Genomic DNA, 20,909 nt, shown 5'->3' on the forward strand with positions numbered 1-20,909 from the left:
AGACACTGCCAACCCCACAGAGCTTTGTAACAAGCACCACAAGCTCCACTGTATCCAGTTTGGCTGGGGGCAACTGGCAGCCCTTGCCTGGCTTTGGATGCACCTGGTACTCTCTGAGTACAGTGTGTGCTCTGGCTCAATGGATTAATGACAATTTATTTGATTTTAGCTATTTGCAGCTGGTTAGGCAGGACTCACTGTCCCAGGGTGTCCCATTGCACCTGCACAGGAAGCAGGCAACATTTAGGTTTGCTCACTCTGCTGCCAGGTGAGGTTTGTGGGCATGGGACAGAGCTGGCACCTGATGACAATGTGGTGGGTGCCTGGGCTCAGGCCTGCTGCAAAACACTCCTGACTAACAAACCACTTTGGAAGCTGTGTGGTCTGGTGCAGAGGGCTTTCCAACTAACTGCATCCTCTGTACAAGGAGAAAAGTATCCCAGGAGAGGATAAAGACAACATTTATCTTGGATAAAAGGGGCTAGTATAGAGCAGAGATAAGTGTGTCTGTGACAGATCTGGGCTATGTAGGTCCAGGACAGAGGGACAGCAGTGCAGGTAGCCTGGCAAAGGGCTGGGAAGTGCCCAGCTGCTTGTGCACATCCAAGCACAGGGCTTGCAGGCAGCACTGAGCCATAGGGGTTATATGTGCAGGTACTGTGGCAAACCTTCACTCTCAGCACAACCACATTTGGCACTAGTCTCCTCATGAGCCACTGCTCTGTGGGGCAGCCATGTGCTCTGCCTGGTCTGCAGGCCATCTCCAGACTCTCTGCAGAGTCTGCTTCCCACAGGGAACTGCAGGTGCCCAGTGGAGAAGGCTACACACCACTTGCCACCCCTGCCCTGCACACACAGCCACCCAGGGGCAGCTGCCACCACCTGCAGTTCAGGGCAAACAGGACACACAGCCCCTTCTGCCCTTCTGGGTTTTTTTTTTTTTCTGTATGAGGATCTCTAAACAACTATGCCAGGCAAAGGCAGTAGGGGAGAACCATATTGCTGTCCCTACAGCCATGTCCGGGGTATTCAACAGTAAATCAAGGCAAAGATGCATAGGAAAAAAATCTTAGGAGACTGGTATTAGCAGGGGATTGCATTCACCCCCACCAAGGTATCCAAGTGTGAGTAAGGACCTACATGGGCAGCACAAGCGATGCAAGGATTTTTGTCACATGCAGCACACAGCAAGAGGATGGCAGGAGGGGTTCTGTTGTCTCCTTGTAAGGGTGTAGCTGCATGCACTAAGGAACAAGGGCTTGGCCTTCTCCCCTGGCTGGGTCAGGGCTATGTGAGGTGGCAGAGCTCTGACTTCAGGGCACACAGGAGGCAGGAGTGGTCAGGGCTGAACTCTGTTCCACAGGGAACTGCAGTGCCTGGCCATGGGCAGCATGGGACCACCCAGCCCCTCCACCTCCCCCCAGCCTGGCACAACATGCAGACGCAAGGCAGTGACTGTTTTATTTCAAAGTAGAACAAAGGTATATTTTATTCTTTCCAGAGCTGAGACATTCAGCTTTGCCATAAATGTGTCTGTGCTCAGACTGGCTCCTTGTGTGCATTTACTCAGAGCACATCTATACAGGGCAAACCAAAAGCAGGAGATGTTTCATAACTTGGCTGCGTCTCACCTCTGGTAAAGAAATCCCATTCCCCAGCCAAAGACGATGGCTTGGTTCCTTGCACAGCACGTGCTGCCGAGCAGACAGGCTCTATAGAAAAATCTAAAAACAAAATGCACTTTCTGACATTCCACATCAACTTTTCCCCTAATTTTGCTGGGAATGAGTTTTGGCTCCAAGTGTATCACTCTCATCTCCCTTCGTACCTCTGCAGTTGCTAAAGCAGAGTTACAGCGCATCGAGGATGTTGTCGATTTTGGAGACCAGGTCCTGGCGCTTGTTGGAATGCATCTTCTCGTTCTCGATGTACGTGTCCTTCTTGAGCTTGCCTGCCACCAGCCGCTCCGCCTCCACTGACGACTTCAGCACCAACTCCTTGACTTGGCCATCCAGCTTCTGAATCTCACTTACCTGGCAGGGTGACAAACCCAGGGAGCATTAGAGGAGACAAAACAGAACAAAACAATCCCTACAGTGAAGCTGGAATAGAAGAGATGGCAGATGATAGCACTGACTTCATCTTTTGCTAAGTAGAAATACCTCCAATCCCTCAATGTTGCTTTCTGAACCATCACATTATGAGGAATATTCCATGATTGGGTAACTAAGGAGTGCAGATAAAAGAGCCTCCAAGGACCCAGAAGCCATACCAGCAAGAGACTGTTAAAGAGTATTTAATGATGGATTTTAAAGGCTTCAAGCTAAATCACACTTCTGACAGCTGGAAGCTGTGCCCCTACAGTTAATAGTGTGTGAGTGGTAGGTCCGCAATGACAGAGCTACTCTTTGAGTTAAATAACAGATTAACCAGGTGGATATTGGCTAAATGGACCTTAGAGACTAAAGTGTCCCTCACTTGGGGTTAAGTGGTTGTTTCAGGTAAGTGTTAAAATACACTGAAGGGAAGGACAGTGGGTGTGTGCTCACTGTGCCATAGCTTTCAACATGGTAGAGCAAAACACCCCCAGAGGAGCATCATGTTACCAAAATTCTGTCAGCACCAAATGTAAATGTGCAAGAAAATAGATGAGGGAGAAGATTTTGGGTTGATTGGTTGGAGTAGTAGAGTCAGAACTGTTAATTTGTTGATAGTTTCCATTTTTTGCTCAAGTGTCACTGCCATGAGCCCAATGAGAAGCATCAGGATTGTTTTACAAAAGCATTAACTTGTACAAATGCAGCTGGTTCAAGGGCTGCTTATGAAACAGCACAAGCAGCTGTTTACCAGCAACACTTACATGGCTACATAACTGAGATTACTGCAAAAATAACAGTTTTCACACACCCTTGCAGAGATCAAGCCATTTTCAGATGAAAAGAAACCAACATAGACCTACTGCATAAACCCCCAATTAAAACTCCTGCAGAATACTTGACAGAGACCAAAACAAAAGAGCTTATAAAATAAATTTCAATTTCTTACTTTATCACATAAGTCAGAGCCTTCTGTCTTCAGTTTAGACTGCAGAGAGGCTATTTCATTTGTCAGGGCCTTGTGCTCCATCTCCAAAGACTTTTTGCCACTGTTCAGGGTGGAGATGTCCCGTGACTGCTTGTATTTATTCACTGCTTCATCAAAGTGTCGGTACAGCCCAAGCCTCTTGTTCACCAGAGTAAGCACCTGCTCTGTGATGCAGGCAACCTTCATCCTGGCTTCAGCAGCTGGATCCTGCAAGAGGACAGCAGGGAAGATCAAAGCAGTCGTTATCTTTGACCTGCATCAAGCCATTCCTGCAATCTGACACAGGACTGTTATAAAAACTGTTCCCTCTCCAATTAAGTCAACTGACAGTAATTAGGTGAATGGTGCAGGTGCTGATTAAAGGAAGCACCTTTTAACACTCAGTCCAGCCCAACTAATAGTTTAACAGCGAGAACACTGCAGAGGGAGAACTGCAGACATCCCTTCTTCTCAGAAGGATTCCTTTTTATGCAGCAAGCAAAACTCTAGTTAGCTTTATGACACCAGATCAGCCCTACAGGAGTACCAGTGCTTAGGCTGAACAAAAACAGAATTTCAAAAAACCAGTAAAGCATTGGAATGGCAGGAATGTTCAGCGAGAATTACTGACATGAAAAATCACCGAAATCTGCTTATATTCCCATAGGGCTCTTCATCATACAGACCTTGGTGATGGAGAAATCCAGCCTGACATAGACGATCACAGTGAAGAACAAGATGTAAAAAGCTCCAACTACCAAGAGAGGCTCTTGCAGCATCAGGATTTTGTTGAAGGTGTAATGAACCTACAAGAGAAGTTGCAAACACTGAGCAGTGCTCCGTGTTACTGCAGGGTTTACTCCTCAGGCAGCAGCAGAACCGCCCAAGCAGTCCAGTAAGTGTTTATTTCTTAGGTGTTTTGACCAAGCTGCTGAATTTAGAGGAGGCACAACTACTCAGAGGCCACACTCACCACGATGTCCTGGATGTGCTGCTCCACCAGGTTGCTCTTGTGTGCCACAATAACAGGACGTCCAAAAGTGTCCAGATAGGTGTAGTGAAGCTCATCCGAGGCACGATTGATTTCATAGGGGCTGTCCACATGGATATTCCTGTGGATAAAACCAGACATCCCATATGACTCTATGGTGTTTCAGATGATGTAACCCAACACTTGTCTGGGCAATTGTAGCCTCTAGCACAAGGTAAATTATGGAGTTTAAACAATGCTCTCTCTACAAGGAAGCAAAGCTGTGTTCCAAGATCTCCTCCATATGCACAGTCATGGTTTTGATTCACTGTCCCCAGGCCATTAGAGCACACTGGAGAAGTGCCACCAACACAGCACTGTCTGCAGTAACAAGCCAGAAGGAATCACACTTACTTGGCTCCTTCTGGCAGGACAATCTTGACAGTCAGGGAATCTGTAACTTGCTCATCAAACACATGGTCAACAAACCTCATCTTCAAGGCATACTGATCACCTAAAAGTGCAGAGCAGAGAGTGGTTACAGCTCCTCAGAGAACGAGGGATATCCTTGAAACTCAGCTTCCAGCAGGGGCAGGAGCAGAATTTACATGGATAATTGTGCAGCAGGGGGCACTAGCTCACTCAGACATATTTTAACCAGATGTCTACAAAAACCTGAAGGAAGCACAAAAAAGGTGGATTTGCATATTCTAGAAAAAATAGCTGGCAACTGTTGTTGCTAAGGTCCTGTGTACCACAGCTTTCAATTATTTTCTCTACAGCAACTACCTTTAAACACAGAAGAGGATGTTTTTGTATTCCCTTCCCCCTCAGGCACCCACCAAGATTGTAGAGGTATTCGTAGCTTGGCAGATTATAGCCAATGATGTAATGGGTTTTCCAGCCCCCAAATAGTGGGAATCGGGGACGGATCTCCATCTCCACAGAGTCATCCAGGACAAGAAGGTGGCTGGTAGAGATGTTCCCGATTTCATCTCTGTAATACACATCCTGAGCAGCAGCTGGGAGAATGGTCTGTATGGAGAGAAGCAGCAGTGAGTGCATCAGAGGGGAGTTACTTCCAGTGAAACTGGCAAAACCAAAAAAGGCTGGTAAGCATTGAGAAACTGTGTTCCCACATGAGACACGACAAAATGGCCATTCAGTTGCACTGAGTGGTAAAATTGTGCTATTATAGTCAATGGCACAAGTGGCTGCCAGCCCTAAAATCACTTGGCCTCCAAATGAATGTGCTTTCTCCAGCCGTGTTTCAAACTCCCCACACAGCAAGGGATCATCACGCTCACCAGGACAGCAATTCCCTTTTCACTCCAACTTGCTGCCCTAGCTGACTGGGCTTGCTAACTTTACACTCAGCATAATGAGATTTCTGTTTGGCTGCACCACCCTAGAGAATTACAACAATCAATCCTGGAGACTACAAGCAGCGAGAAAGGTTTTGGTTTGGATGAGAACACATAATACTTTTTACATCTGGCTAGCAGAGCCACAGCTTTAATTCTTGTTGAGTGTTTTGTGAGCAAGGAATGAATGGGTGAGTTTCCAATTAATACTGTTCAACGTGAGCAGGATATGACAGAGAGGCAACTCTGAAAAGAAGGGGGTGGGGACAGAATGAATGGTCCTTGCACAGTGGAAAACCCAAAGCAGAGATCTCAATTTTAGAGGGATTTAGAGGGTTCCTGAGACTGGAGGGGTGGGAGTGTGGAGAAACACCCCCATGCCCGAGTACGTGCAGTCTATTGGACCAGCAAATGCAATAGAGTGTATAACCTCCTAATGCTGCTTCCAAAAGCTATTCCTATCCAGCACAAGCTTTCTCTGGAAATAAACCAGAGTTTTAATATTCCCTTATTACTGGGGTATGGTTATCAAATAAAAGGCAAAGGACAACCGCAAGTTTTTTTTTTTCCTCTGGGGATCTAAGAAGAGGGGAAGTCAGTGTTATAAAAATACATATGCAAAATGTCAACCTTAAAAGACTTGACAGAAGAGATCCCGCTGTCTGGCTGTCTCTGGTAGTCGTATCTGGAGAAAGGCCCTTTCAGCACTGCTCCTGTGTGCTTTAAATCAACCGTCTCTTCAACCGCAATGTTACCCCAGTGAGACACCTCAATGACTCGTGTCATGCTGGTGATGGTCAGGAAGGGACTGTTATTTTCATAGTGCACCTTCAGAGTGTCCTAAAGAGGGAAAAAAGATAAACTGTCAGATCTAAAGTAAGTAGCAAGCTCCCTTCACAATGATCCGCTCCATGTGCCACAGAGAACCCTCCTTGGCAGATGCACATGTTCCTGGCACACAGTTTAACTCACAGCTAGCTTGTGATTTCTACATGAAAGTCTCTGCTTCCAAGTCTCCAGCCTCTGAGACACATCTTCTATGTCTGGAAGATGCTCTCTGCAGAGTCACAAATCCTTTACACAGTAATTTACCTGGCTGTATGGAGGGATGTCCTTGAAGGGGCCATATTCGATCATGTCCTCAGTGCGGGAAGGGTTGCCCAGCTTGGTGTAACTCTCCACATTCCTGGAGGCCAGTTTGACACGGGTTGTTTGTGTCTTGGTGACGTACGGTGAGTAAAAATAGTGATTTCCTTCAAAGACCACAAACTGCTTCTCACTCTGGGTGATGTGGGTGGGATAGGGCTGCAAGACGTGCGTGAAAACCATTTCAACAGAGACACGGACCTTGGCTCCTGGGGCCAAAGGAGATGGCAGCTTCACCGAGAAGAACTTCCCACTGGAGGGGAGACGAACAGGCAAGTCATGTGGGATCTCCCTTGAGAGAGCATTCAGATCCACCCACTGCAACATCCCTTGTGGCCAGGTGACCGACCATGTATCACGTGTATAATGTGAGATTTGGGCAGGTATTTTACTTGCTCCTCCAACACATAGCGATGTCTTGTCCCAGCAGGTGTGATTACTGTGCTGGGGAAGCAGCACAGGCTGAACTGTGTCCAGGCACAGTTACAGTCTTTGCTTCACAAAATAACACCTAGTTCCCTTTTGGGAAGAGGAATGGTGACATACCCCTCCCTAATCCTGCATTTATAAAACATCAGCAAGTTTTTTTCCATTCTTCTCCAGATGACAGGAATGATCTGCATCAAAGGAACCATGGGCACAAGTTCAGAAGACAAATCACAAACACCTTAAGCACTTGTACCCACAAAGTCTGTTCATTCTCAGATTTCTGCCCACAGAATCTGAAATTAAGGAATGGCCAGAGTGTGAACAAGGTTTTGGACTGAGGTTCTACAGAATGGATTGAGACTCCACCAAATCTGTAAGGATTTGGACAGGACAGCAAGGTGATGCCAGAAGCAAACATACTTTGTGTCATGCCTGGTGGCCCAAGGGCAGGATCACACGAGACATCCAGCCATGTCAGAAAGCCAAGGTCTACCCTGGCAACTTAACTCCACAGCTACTGTACTCTTCAAACCCAGCTGCACTGTGCTTTTGAGTCACTTTACAGGCACTGCTCACCTCTTGTGGCTCAGAAAACATGTGCACACAGCGCCTACATAATATTCTAAGCTTGGCAGTACAGAGCCTGATGCAAACAGCAGCATGCATCCTCTCTCCTGGCAGCAGGAAGAGCTTGCACTGGGTCATGGTACCCAGCACTCTGTGGTGCTCTACACACTGCCACAGGGCACTAAACGTTCTGTAATCACCACTGCCAACAGTCTGAGAGCTCAGAATGGAGTAATGGCTAAGAGCATGAGCAAATACTTCTCCCACCTGGTGTCCCAGGGGGCCAGGGCATTACTCAAGGCACTGAGTACAAGACACTGAGCACAACTGAGGAAGAAAAAACTTGTGCTATCTAGGTGCATGGAACTGAGGGACAAATGAGGAACTGTGAGGACAATTATGAACTCCCCATGCACAATGCTAGGCATTCGCCTTAGAGGGTGATACTCACCTTCTGCCCTTAACTTTGGTCTCTTTCACTTCCAAGGCATTCTCCTCCTCTTCCTCACCTTTCACCTGTTCCCAAACAACACAGGGATCAGTATGCTCTGTGTTCCCACGTTCCCTCAGCCTGGTTCCCAAGCTGGCACAGTCACCGTAAGTTGCACAAATGAGAATATTGACCAAATGCTTTCGTGATTTCCCTTGTGACTGGGGAGTGAGCAGGCCACGAGCAATACGGCTTCACCTGTCAAGGTACACTGAAGAACTCTGTATACAGATATACCATAGAACACTGCATGTACCTCGCTCTGCTGTATGTAGTTTATCTAAAGTGACAGTACTTCTGTGGCTAGGACAGGAGTATTGCCCTACTGCTCCGCCAGCCCTCCTGTGGGTAAGGGCCGGGCCCCCGTCCGTGGGGCTGCCTGGGGCTGCCAGCCCTGCTCCGTCCGAGCTGGTGGCGACCCCCGCCCAGCCGTGCCGGTGTGAATCGCCCCTCACCGCCTCCCGGGCCCCCACCTCGGCCTCACCCCGCGACACACACCCCCGATCCGGGAGCGGCGCCGGGGCCCGGCAGTGCCGACGTGTCCCTCCGGGCGCGGGGCCGGCAGCGCCCGCGGCTGTCCCGGCGCGGCGCTCGGGGCCCGCTCCCCGCGCTCACCTGCACGCCCAGGTGGGCCAGGCGCGGCTCCAGCCCCGGCTCCAGCGCCAGCAGGAAGGTGGAGGCGGCCGCGCCGCCCGGCGCGTTGGCGAGGCTGAGCTCGGCCGAGATCTTGGCCAGGTGCGTGCTGAGGTCCAGCGAGCGCCGCACCTCCTCCAGCACTAGGCTGGCGCTGGCGCCGGCCCCGGCGGCCGCCAGGCAGAGGAGCAGCAGCCGGCACAGCAGCCCCGCCATGGCCGGCACACCGCGCGGGGAGGGCACAAGATGGCGGCGCCCGCGCTGTACGGGCACGGCACAAGATGGCGGCGCCCGTGTGGGAGGAGGCGCGCGATGGCGGCGCCCACCGGCGCTACGAGCCGGCCCAGCTCCTGCCCGCCTTCCGCGGAGCCTGAGGAGAGAAGCTGGGCGGGCTCTTCCCGGGGCCCGGGGGTGGTTTCGGCTTCGCGCAGTTCCGGCGGTTCCCGGCGTCTATCGGCGAGCCGGGCTGTGCTCGCGGGGCGCTGCGGCCCTGCCCTTGCTGAGCTCCCAGGCCTGCGCAGCCTCGGGGCCGGTCAAGCGTTGCTTGTTTGGGATTTCTCACTTCTTTTTGTGCCCGAAAAAGAGCGGGGAAACAACAACTCTAACAAATACTGCAGGTTGCTCAGGGCTTTCAGGTGCTCCTCAGCCTCCTCTCCTGCCACGGCACAAAGCAGCTCCGTTTCTCCGTGTTTTTAGCAGTGGCCGGTTCCTGCCAGGGCTTCCAGGGGCCAGAGGTGCCAATCCTTGTGGAAGTGTTGGGCACAGGATGGTGTCGGTGTGGATGGCGCTGGGATGTAGCACCCCTCACTGCAAAGGGATGACTTCAGTGCTTTTGATTATGCTGTTTTATTAATGAACCTCAGATTGGGACAGTTCATCTCGCTGGCCTGGCATACGTTGTTGCTCTGGAAGGTGAGGTTTAACACAAATAGAGTTAAGAGTAATCCAAATTTTCTGCTAAAAAAACACAGACGTTGTTCTGGAAGGTGAGGTTTAACACAAACAGAGTTAAGATGAACCCAGATTTTCTGCTAAAAAAACACAGATAATTGACTGACAGATAACTAGGTGATGCCAGAGTAGAAGTGCTGCAGGTTGCCAAGGCATGGTAACCAGCCCTGCACTGACATAAGGCAGCTGGGGAAAGGAAGATGTTAGTGGTTTAACACATGACTAGGGAAGAGGTGATTGACACTTTATTCTCAAATATCTAAGGCAGATAAAAGCAAGGAACGGATGTTGTCTGCTGTGATTGCCAGGGCAATGTTTTTGCCTGTGAGCCCTGTGGGACAACAGACTTTTCATGTTTGCATAATGTGATCCAGGACTCAATCTTTCTTTAAGATCCTAATACAAGTCACAGAGATAATTCTTTGATTTGGCCTGAGATTGCCAAGTATCGGAAGAGGATTTCCTAAATTACTTGTTTGGAGTCAAATAGACCCTTGGCGAGGGCTAAATAGAATGGGATGTCTCCTGGTGTGCTATGTTCAAAACTGCATAATTTCTCAGCTAGCCTTCCTTTTCTTCCCTTACCACCTCTTCACCCCCAAATTCCTGTCATGGAAATTTTCTTGGCAAATTTCTTCAATTCCCCTTTGATTTATGTAGGTAAATACATAAATGCCTGTGAATTTGGCAACTCGCCCTGTAAGCATATCCTAGCACAAGCAGGTAGTTTTGTCACCGTGTTTCGGTGATAGTGTTCTCTTCCAGCAGCACAGCAGGAGATGCCTGCAGGGGTGGGTTCCACCTCCTCAGCCTCCTGTTTCCAGCCAGGGAAATATTCCAAGTCCCTCTGCTCTCCAGGAAAAGCCTGTTTATCTTGGCCTTCTCCAAAGAGCTGGGCTTTGGGGCCTGGAGCTGGGTAGGCATGTTCAGGGGAAGCAACCGTGAAACATGAGAGGCTGAGCAGAACAGCCACCTCTAATTAAAGGCTGGCCAGCAGTGCTGCATCTGGGGACTCCCTCCAGTTGTCCAGGTTGGGTTTGTAAGTTCCTCTACTAGAAATGGCTGTTGCTGTCCTTTCATGTGTCACACGGAATAAATGAACTCAGTCAGCCTATTTAATAACACATGCAGCTCTTATTTCCCTCTCTCCCTTAGGGCAATTTTTCCTGGTAAAGGGAGGGAAAGAAATAAATGCATATGTCCCTTATGTCTGGAAATAATTGGGCTTCAGTTGTCCTTGGCCAAAATTTTCTCTCTAACGGGTTCATCTCGGAGGCTGGATTTGACCTTGCTGGCAAATGCCAGTCTCAGTATGTGACCCATCCCAGACCCTGGTGAGCTCTGAAGCAGACTGTTGTACACTAACCCTATGTTTATATCCACTTCTAACTGTGATCATTGAGTCATGCTGAGCCTCTGCATCATCTGTTTCAAGACTTCAGCCCTACCACACAGACTAAATTTGGATTGAAAAGGTGCTGCCTTTGGGCTTGTTCAAGGCTGAGTTTGGCTCTGCAGGCCCTTCTTGCCACTGCCCTGTGAGCAGTGCCAGGCTGTTCTTGGTGCATGGGGTCAGTCACAGCTGCTTGTGGCCCGTGGCTGGGACAGCTCCAGGGATAGCTCTGGGGACAGCTTGGGGACAGCTTGCAGGCTGTTCTTCAGCAGGGACAGGGCGCAGTGCATGTTTGCATATCTGGCTACCCAGGCCTGGTGCCAAGTAACAGAGAGAGACAGGAGTTCAGAATTCTTTTTGTCTCTATGTTTTTTTGTTCTCTCGTTGCAAGGAATGTCCCCCTCCAGCAGTAACGTCCCAGAGAGCTGCAGGTCAGGAAGCTGCATGAGAGAGGTTACCAGCCCCTGCTGCCATCCAGGCACTGGCAGAGTGCCCCAGCTCCCCGTGTGCTGTGGAGGGGCTGTGTCAGCCCCAGGGCCTCGGAGCAGCGGGAGGGAACAGCGATGGAGCCAGCCCAGCCATCTGCCAGGGCGGAGGGACCATCGTGGTCTAATAAATGCCTCTGGCAGGCTCGGCCATGAACAGAACCGCACCCCAGGAAAAGCCCTGTGTTCCTCTGTTTATACAGGGCTGATGCCAAACTCAGAGCTGTGTCATCTGTCAGAGCAATTTGTTCTCAAGAAGGGAAGGAGAAGTTGTTTTCTAGAAGGAGTGGGTTGGCTGTGACCGCAGAAGCACACTGAAGCCTGTAGCAGCAGGAACAGGATTTATTCTGCTGTGATCCTCATAGCAGTGGGGAGCTGGCACCAGGAATATGCAGGGACCACGATACAATGTGTTGCTCTCTGAGGAGCCCAGGTCAGGGACAGAAGAGAGTAAACAGGGCTGTGCGTGTGCAGCAGAAGTCATCCTGGCAACACCTTGAAGATTTTATTACAAACCTATCAGTGATCCTGAAAAAACCTCCCTGCTTCAGATTTTATTGGTGTTTAACCCTGTGTATGTAAAATCAGCCTTTTGGCAGCCAGTGGGAGGCAGAGGGCATTTCTCTCTCTCTATTCAGTCCTGAGCGAGGCGTTGGCAGTTGCCAGCCATGAGAGCACAGGTATAAGGTGGCTGAGTGATGGCAGAGTTTGCTTAACCTTGTTAAGGCCCTCAAAAAGCAGATGGAGAAAAAGAAGAACAACATTCTTCCAGTTTCATTATTTTTACAACCTCATTTTTTAGCTCGTCAGCATAACTCACACTGAGTCGCTGCCAAGCAAAACACACCATTATTCTTGTTTGGGGTTTGCCTGTGATTTCCATGGAATGGTGGACTTAGGGGGCTGGTTGGAGCTTGGTTCCTACTCTTTGTTCAGCTACTCTGAAAACACATCATGCCTTTGCAGAGAAGCAGTGGTGATGGGGCACTGTCTGTCCAGGAGCTGCTCCTCTAGATTTTATTTCAAGTTAATTTAGTTATCTGCAGTAGCCTCTCCCTCCCCACTCCTTATAGTGTTCTTTAAAATAATTTTTCCTGGTTAAAAAAAAAAATCTGTTTTTCTCTCCTTGTCCACGAGACTCAGGAAAAAAGAATGGAAAAAAACTGCCTGTGCATAGCAATTGGGAAACACACAGGGAAAACGTCCTGGAAGAATGTGGGAGAGCATCTGTGATTCCTGCAAGGGGTGACTACTGTGTGATGAGTGCTGTTAAAATAAGGAGAAAAAATTGTGGAAAAGAGGACACTTTATCAGTTTAAAAGGTACTTTTAACTCTTCTTAAAGCTTACTAAAATGTAACTAAAATATCCATAGGCAGGCACTGGCATGCTGTGAATGAAAAAAATTTGCTACACATGTACAGTTAAAATACAAAACCTGAGCAAAGTATGTGGTCCACACAAAGAGAGCTGCACTGGGCTGGGTGGCCCTGGATTTTGTCAACAAATCAGAGCATGTTTTGGATAGAGGGAACAGTGCTGTTTTAACTATATTTTAAAAATGAGAGTGTGATCAGGGCTGCCACTCAAGTACTTCACAGTTCACACAGGACCTGGGTACACCCACAGCTTGAAAATGCCTTTGCTGGGCTGGCATCTGCAAAGCCAGAGGAGGAGAGAGGAGGGAAAAAGTGCATATTTTGGAAAGGACAGACACTGAGAACCAAGGAAGCAGGGAGCCTGCTGTCCTTCCAGGCTCCAGGAGGAGGCTGCGAGTCCTAGCTCTGGGCAGAGGGGAAACCTGCTGGCTCCTGGGGCAGCAGCTTAACTTCACCCTTGTGCTGCAGATGAGCATGGCCTGACAAGAGAATTACACCTCTCCATCTGCTTGTTTGCCCCAGCAAACTCCCAGGGCCAGTGCTGGAGGCAACAGCAGCCGAGTTTGGCTGAAATCACAAAGATAAATACATTGAAAAGGCCGCAGCGGAATCAAGGTAGGAGCGGCTGAGAGGCTGGTGCTGAGATCCCTGAGCGGGGCTGGGCGTGCTGCGGTCCTGGCCGGCAGCTGCAGCAGCGGTGACACTTCTGCCCGTGCAGACTGGGCGAGGGAGGCGGTTCCGGGCTGTGAGGGGTGACAGAGAGCCTCAGCGGCGCCATGGCCGCGGTGCCAGGGCCGCGTCCCCTCAGCCGCCAGGGGACGCCCGTGGCGCGCCGGAGGGGCGGTGCCGGCGGGGCGGAGCCTCCACTCGGCCCCGGCCCCGGCCCCGGCCCGATCGCTGCGGCCGCGCCTGGGCAATGACAGCAAACAACACCGGGCAGGACCCAGCCCCGTCCCGCAGCATCCCGGCAGCAGCCCCCGCTGAGGCTGCTTGTGCTGGGCACCTGCGGGGCCCGCGGGCACCTCGCGCTGCAGGTTTCTGCAGGTTTCATTGTGCCTTCCCGCTGCCTGCCAGGCTCTGGAGCGTGCCGTGCCTCTGTCGGGGTCACTTCAGGAGGTGGTTTGTCCCCGGGGTGAAGGACGGAAGGTGAGGGCAAGGTTGTGCAGTGATGCAGTGCCCGGGTGCCACAGGACCGCCGTGGGATTTAGTGCCCATCTCTCTGATAAGTGCTGCTGCATTTTTCCTCCTGACCCTTTAAGTTCTGGCAAATATGGTGCCAGGACCAAGCTGACAACAGTACAGTTCTGTGGTCCATCCATCCTCAGTGACAGTAAAGTCTGGCAACGAATTGTCACTGGCCACTCTGCACAATAAGGGAGTTGCCATTTCACATGGAGCAACAACAGTTCTTCGGGTTGTTTTTGGAAAGGGAAGCACATGCTGGTGTATCTACTTAGATATGTTGTTCACATAGAGTTTAAACCTGGATTTTAAAGCCTCAGTTTTGCAGGATCTGCCACACACAGCAGGAAGTTGAGGATCCTGCTGACAGCAAACAAGAGGGGGTCATTTACGGATTGGCAGTTGTTTTGCTCCCTCCAAGAGCCCCGAGTTCAGCAGAGATAATGCAGATTTCTTACCAGGTTACTAAATTTTTGAATCTGCTGGCAGGGACCTTCCTGGATCATGTTCTGTGAAGTGTCAGCTGGGATTTCCTTTTCTCCAGCAAATGCACCCCTGAGCCCCTGCCTGGCTGGATCAAAACCTCTGACCCAAGCCCAGCTGTTCATGGACCCTGGCATGTGTGGATGTGGTGGTCAGCAGTGGCCCCTTCCCAAGAGACAACCTCATCAGGCCCTGCCAGATGGATGGTAGTGATTCCATCCCATCCTAGGTCTCCCAAAGAGAGGGAGCAGGAACCCCTTGTGAACAGCATTGGTCTGCAGCAGTGTATGCAGTCACTTTTCTGATAAGAAAAACATTCATGATCAAGGAAAAAAGAATTAGGAGGATATTTTGATCATTTGTTCTTATTTATTTCTCTGAAGGCCTTGGGCTACCCACACAAAGCTCTCCTGCCTGCCTGCTAAGAAATGTTTGATAAGACATTTGTGTTGTTTTCCCCTGAGTCAGCGAACTGATTCACTTCAACAGAAAGGATGGCAGCCAGTGGCTCACTTAACCCCACACAGGTCACCCAGAAAGTAGCTAAAAGACAGCCTTAGTCCCCAGAAGGCCAGCCTCAGCTCTGATGTTGGTGTCTGAAGCAGCTGGGCAGATGTTCCTCAGGCTGGCATTGTCCTGGGATAGGTGGGATAATGCATCTTCTGTAGCCTCATTGCTCACAGGTTGGTTGAGAACTTCACTGAAGAAGACAAACCCAGAGAGATCCTGTTTACCTAAACAAAGCAAGAGGTGCTGATTTCTATTTGCCAGAAATTTAGGCAGTGATATGGAGCCAGCCGAGTGCTGGTACAGAATAACTGGAGCTGTAACACCCACTTATAAGCATTTCAGTTTAGGATCATGCTTTGCAAGGCATACCTTCAATTTGGTGGCTCAGAGATTTGCAAACAGTGAGTCATAACTCCCTGGGGTCAGAAATGCAGCTGCTGAGATACCAGGCATTGAAAAGTGTTGTCCAAGATAAAAGCAAAGCAAACCTCACTGCCCACACACCCTTATCCTTCAAGGCTGAGTATCTTTGTCACAGCCTTTGAAAACATGTACTCAAAATTATTCCAGCTTCTTGTGGTTACCATTGATACAGGATTTGCTTCTCCTTTTAGAGCAGACAAGCAGGCATTGTGAAAACCCCGTCACTTGAAAAGAGTTGAAGCAGATAGATCTGAAGCTAATGTGCAGCACCCTGTGCCTTGCCTGGTGTTTGAGGTGGGAATCCTGCTGTGGGACATGTCTGTGTCCTTCCCATGGAGGGTCCCAGAGGAACTTCCTAGGCCTCTGCAGACAACCCCTGTCTCTTGGGATCCAGGATGGACCTGCAGACCCCACAGAGTGTGCTGCATTGCAGCCAGTTTGGTTCCTACCCACACAGAGCTGTCTTTGGGACATCTTTTGGCACTGACTCACTGTTAAGGAAGAAGCAACATGCAAGTCACCTGTCCCACAAAGTGTCCCACTCACAGAGGTCGTGTGGCTCCAGACTCCTGTCCCATGACTCATTCTGGGTACAACAACAGCATGACATGGCCACCTTTGTCAGAAAACACCTGCATGCAGAGCTCACGTGGCTGGTCCACCCCATCGCACAACGCCCCATGCACAGAACAGCAGTGGCACTTGCAAAGTGCTCCAGGCCCTGCCAGCCACTGGCATGTCCTGCCTGCCCTCATGGCTTAAAAACCACTCATGGCATGAGCTGAGAGCTCTCAGGCTGACCAGATCTTTACTGTGAATGCTTCAGTGCTTGGCAAGTAACAGTTCATAGAACCTGCTTTGGTAAAACACTCCTTATAAAAAACCTTGATCCCTGAAGGAAGGTCAGTTCTGCAAAGCCTGTGCAGTTCTGTGCTGGCTGTTCACCTCTCTCTGTAGCTATTTTTATACCATTCCTATGGTTTGAAATACCTTTCAGAAATGTCTGTGTTTAGAGGGACACGGATCTGACAAAGTAGCTGACTCACTCTGGCCTCAGGGAAGTTACTTCACTCTCTGGATCATCTTCTCCAATTGAGTATGAGAACAATCATATGAAATTATCTGGCATACCTCCCAATGCAGCTATAAAAAAATAATTATCTGGTATTTAGGACTGGCTGTAAAAGTGGAAAGGTGATGGTGGTGTTGGAGAACCTCTGTAGATGTGGAGTCAGGGCAGCTGGGAGACCTGCAAGAGGCTCAGGTGATTGTCACCATTTGTGTGACAGCCTCATCAGTTTATGGTTATAAATAGTGGGTGCCTCTCTAGCCACAAGCACAAAGTCTGGGCCATGGAAGCATCCCTTCCCCTGTGACACTTGACTTTTCCACGGGCTTTGGTTTCCACCAGTCTAGGCCCAGGTAACTACAGTAAGCACAAAGCCATGTGGTGCCCACCTTACACCATGACCAGCAGCACGGGCTTGTTTCTCCCTGCCTGCCTTGCTGGGGCCAGCACAAATACTTGTCTAAGGGTATCCCCTGTGCTCTGTATGTTGTCCACAGCCTCTACAGGAGGCTGACTGAAAGGCAGAGCAGGTGTTTGGACCTTCTAATCTCAGGAAGTGAGCTGGCATCTAAGGGAAGGTGCCAGCATTGCCACCTCCCAGTATCAAAGAGACAACAACTCTGCAGTGGTCTTGTGGCTGTCGCTATTGAACAGGGGGAAGCTGTCAAAAGAGTCCAAAGCCAATTTTTTTATGTGTCTCTCTTGTCTGGTGTGAGGGTACTTGGCACAATCAGACTTTGCATCCCTGCAGGTCGGCCCTGTCCTCCCTGTGGGACTCAGGTTGCAATGGCTGCATTTAAACCAGTGCTTTAAGATGTTCATCCTCCAGCAGATGCATTTTCTCAGTAAGCTCAGACATAATCCCTGCACTGGGTGCAATGTCCTCTGCACCACAGATTGGAGATCTGCCATGAGATAAAGTGACTGCAGTTGCTTCCTATAGTTGGTATCTGGTGATCAAGTCTTGTCCAGAGCTACCTTTTTGTTTTCATGTGATGCTGCTCTGTGCCATGGAAACTATCAGAGGATTGCAAAGGTGAAAGCATTAATAGATTAGCAGAACAGTGTTTGTACTGCAGGCAGGGATTAGGGGACAGGACAGGCAAAAGACTGGGTCTGTGCTCTTGCCAGTGGAAATGCATAGGTGGTCATGCACTAGCAGATTTCTAATGAACAAAATGCCAGCAGAAGCAGGGGGAATCTGCTTTAGACAAGATAAATCAAAGCATGACAAAGCTTGGAGCTTCCAAGCAAAATTTTGTGTATTTACTGCATTTTAGTTCCCTTTTTTAATTTTTGTATGTTATAATGATAAATTGAGGAAGCTGCTCTGGGAGGCCAAAAGTGACAAGGGAAAGCATTGCACAGCCAGCTGAGAGAGAACAGCTACACACAGGAGGCTCTGGACAATCAGTTTTCACTGAGGCACAGCCACTCTAGGCTGGTGCTACATCTTTCTGGGCACAGAGGCAAAGAAAGGCTGTTCCCAGCGATGAGGAGGGGCTGCAGGACTCTGAAGAGCTGAAATATGCTGAACAAGTATCAGGGGAATAAGGGGACTCTCCACAAGCTTTTAATGTCACAGATGGCCAGGGGTGGGGTACCTGTGTGTCCACAGAAGAGGGTGAATACATTAAGCACTGTGGGGAATCCCAGATACTCTCAGCTCATGTCAGGGATCTATAGGTGCCACAGCTGAGGTGATGTCCTCCCTGGGCCTCTCTGCAGGTGTTTTTGTACCAGTGTTCACTCAGAAATTAGAAGGGAAAAGGAAGGGCTCTTTTGGTCCAAGGACAAAAGCAAAGAGGTGGTGTAAGACACATAATGTTTGATTGTCTCTAATTGGATCAGGAAGATTAGTAAATAGAGATTAGGTGACACAAAAGGAAGAAAATCAAAGCAGGAGACATTCTCACTTCCTGGTTTAGAGGAATGAGTGCATGAAATAGGTTGAGGTTTCTGCACCAGTAAATGTCTAAAAACCTGTTACTATAACCTCAGAGATCCACTCAGCTATGTGAATGCCCCTCAAGGATAGAGAATGGATTTCTTCAGAGCAGTGTGAGTGATTGGGAATGATGGGCATCTGATTTTCAAACTGATCCATTTTTATGGGTTTTCATTGGAGTTTGACATTTTAGTTTCCTTCACATGCTGCTAAAACTCAGTGTACTGGGCTGCTTGCTGCAGCACACTCTGGTGTTCCCAGGGCACGTGGTTATTTTGATGGGGAGGGGACAGGGGGATATATCAAGAGCCATAGCTCAATACTTCCATTTGCCACTACCATCCTCCTACTTCCACTCTGCCACTATGAATGTAGCTCTCATCCTGGATAGCAGGGACCTGTCTCCTGCCACTGGTGCTCTGTATGTTCTTGGAAGCAAGCAGGATCTTGCCTCATCAGCTTAAGAAAATGCTGTGTTCCCACCAAGGATTGGAAAGCATCTTGTCAACAGCAAGGGGCCCGGGAACTTTTTGTGAAATTCTGCATAACAAAGGCCTGTAACAGGTGGTACCAGGATTGCTCTGCAGTACAGGAGGAAATGTCACTCACAGTTTTTGTTTGCTTTTCATATTGTGTAAAAAAAAAAAATTTAAAGGAAACTTTTAGGAAAAGAGAGCTGAGGAACACCCACTAATTTGCCAAATAAAGTCTGCCCATAAAGCCCACCACATGGGTCTCCTGATAAAGGCAATGGACTGGGATAAGCCAGTGCTCTGCTTCACCAGCTGCTGATGTGCTGAAGGCTTCTCCTCTTTTGTCCAATCTGCATTTTAACTGATACCACATTTTTCTGCAGCTCTTTGCATCTAACGGGGCACCCTAAAAGCACTAATAAACTGTTGCTAAAATTTTCTTTCTCTGGAGTCTGGAGCATCTCTCTTATGAGAAGAGACTGTGGCAGCTGGGCCTGTGTAGTCTGAAGATTGAGAGGGCATCTGGTAATCCATACAAATATCTCAAAGGTAGGTGCCAAGAGGATGGTGTCAGACTCCTTTTGGTGGTGCCCAGCGACAGGACGAGGAGCAAAGGCCATAAACCAAAACACAAGAAGTTCCACCTCAACATGAGGAAGCATTTATTTAGGCTGAGGGTGGCAGGGCCCTGGAACAGCTGCTCAGGGAGGGCATGGAGTCTCAGGAGACATTCAAATCTCACCTGGACGAGTTCCTGTGTCACCTGCTCTGGGTGACCCTGCCTTGGCAGGGGGCTGGGCTGGATGATCTCCAGAGGTGTCTTCCAACCCCAACAAGTCTGTCGTTGTGTGATTTTCTTTTTAATATTGCTAGAATATTGCCTCGGTCCTTTATTATATTTCATTAGACTTAAAAATACTTTTTTCCCCTTGGTGGCTTTCCTGAGTTCATAAGCTAACTAAGCCCACAGCAGTCACATGACTTAGATGAATAATAATATTCAAGTAATTGCTGAGTAACAAAATGAACTTGCTGCCAACACAGAGGAGAAATATGGATTTCACTTATCCAACCAGGATAGTTATTACCCCATGGATTTGGGTCCAGAGACTTCAGAAGGCCCCATTTTACTTGCCTGCCTATTGATCTTGGTGCTGACAATTGCCTGGTTAATCAATCTAAATATACATTCAACTGACATCTTTTATCTTCTTTCCTGACAAGCACTGTTGCTACTACCCCACTTTAGATTACAGCTGCGAGTAAAAAATTATAAATATTAAACATATATAATCTAAAATGTAGTCTAAGTAATAGCTAAGGGTTTTTTTCACATAGGAACGCAACTGCAGAGAACTCCGTGCTAGCTCTTCAATGCTACTTAGAAGGCAGCGAAGAACAGATTTGTGCCTGTGTGTCCCCGTCGTTTATTTCTGAAAGCACGAAGGCTTCTTTGGCCCCTTCCGCCTCCCCTCAGCGCAGGGTGCGGTGTTCGCTGCCCTGCTGCGCTGGCAGCCGGCGGGGCAGGCAGGTCCCTGCGCGGCGCTGCCGTGCGTGCGGGCCCGGCGGTACCGGCACATTCACCCTGCACGGACCCGGCCCGGCGGTACCGCCACATTCACCCTGCACGGACACGGGCTCGGCGGTACCGCCGCATTTACCCTGCACGGACCCGGCCCGGCGGTACCGCCGCATTCACCCTGCACGGACCCGGCCCGGCGGTACCGGCACATTCACCCTGCACGGACCCGGCCCGGCGGTACCGGCACATTCACCCCGCACGGACCCGGCCCGGCGGTACCGCCACACTCCCCCCGCACGGACCCGGCCCGGCGGTACCGCCACATTCACGGCCCGGCGGTACCGCCACACTCCCCCCGCACAGAGCCGGCCCGGCGGTACCGCCACACTCCCCCCGCACAGAGCCGGCCCGGCGCCGGCCATGGCGGGCG

General features: G+C 49.7%; 1 protein-coding gene and 1 long non-coding RNA gene across 2 annotated transcripts; one reads left to right on the plus strand and one right to left on the minus strand.

Annotated features, from left to right (window-relative positions):
- Nucleotides 1-1,444: 1,444 nt before the first annotated feature.
- Nucleotides 1,445-8,955, minus strand: RPN1 (ribophorin I). Its single transcript, XM_030283434.4, has 11 exons — nt 8,645-8,955; nt 7,991-8,055; nt 6,490-6,796; nt 6,028-6,237; nt 4,876-5,068; nt 4,448-4,547; nt 4,037-4,175; nt 3,750-3,869; nt 3,046-3,291; nt 1,829-2,033; nt 1,445-1,724 (listed from the first exon to the last, which is right to left on the minus strand). The coding sequence occupies exons 1-10, from the start codon at nt 8,876-8,878 to the stop codon at nt 1,851-1,853; spliced, it is 1,797 nt and encodes a 598-aa protein (XP_030139294.1). The 5' UTR covers nt 8,879-8,955; the 3' UTR covers nt 1,445-1,724; nt 1,829-1,850.
- A 157-nt stretch (nt 8,956-9,112) lies between these two features.
- LOC115497019 (uncharacterized) lies at nt 9,113-15,148 on the plus strand. The gene is made up of 3 exons (XR_012057938.1): nt 9,113-9,574; nt 11,398-13,484; nt 14,380-15,148. It is a non-coding gene; the product is annotated as an uncharacterized lncRNA (long non-coding RNA).
- The last annotated feature ends 5,761 nt before the right edge of the window (nt 15,149-20,909 follow it).

Source organism: Taeniopygia guttata, chromosome 12, assembly GCF_048771995.1.
Source record: "Taeniopygia guttata chromosome 12, bTaeGut7.mat, whole genome shotgun sequence".
Classification (NCBI taxonomy): Eukaryota; Metazoa; Chordata; class Aves; order Passeriformes; family Estrildidae; genus Taeniopygia; species Taeniopygia guttata.

What these genes read in the sequence shown, in the direction of transcription:
- RPN1 (XM_030283434.4), bottom strand. Translation starts at nt 8,878, where the DNA reads ATGGCGGGGCTGCTGTGCCGGCTGCTGCTCCTCTGCCTGGCGGCCGCC. An exon ending in ACATCCCTCCATACAGCCAG is followed by an intron (nt 6,238 to 6,489) that starts GTAAATTACTGT and finishes TTCCCTCTTTAG; the next exon opens with GACACTCTGAAGGTGCACTA. An exon ending in TGGATTTCTCCATCACCAAG is followed by an intron (nt 3,292 to 3,749) that starts GTCTGTATGATG and finishes GTCCTCTTGCAG; the next exon opens with GATCCAGCTGCTGAAGCCAG.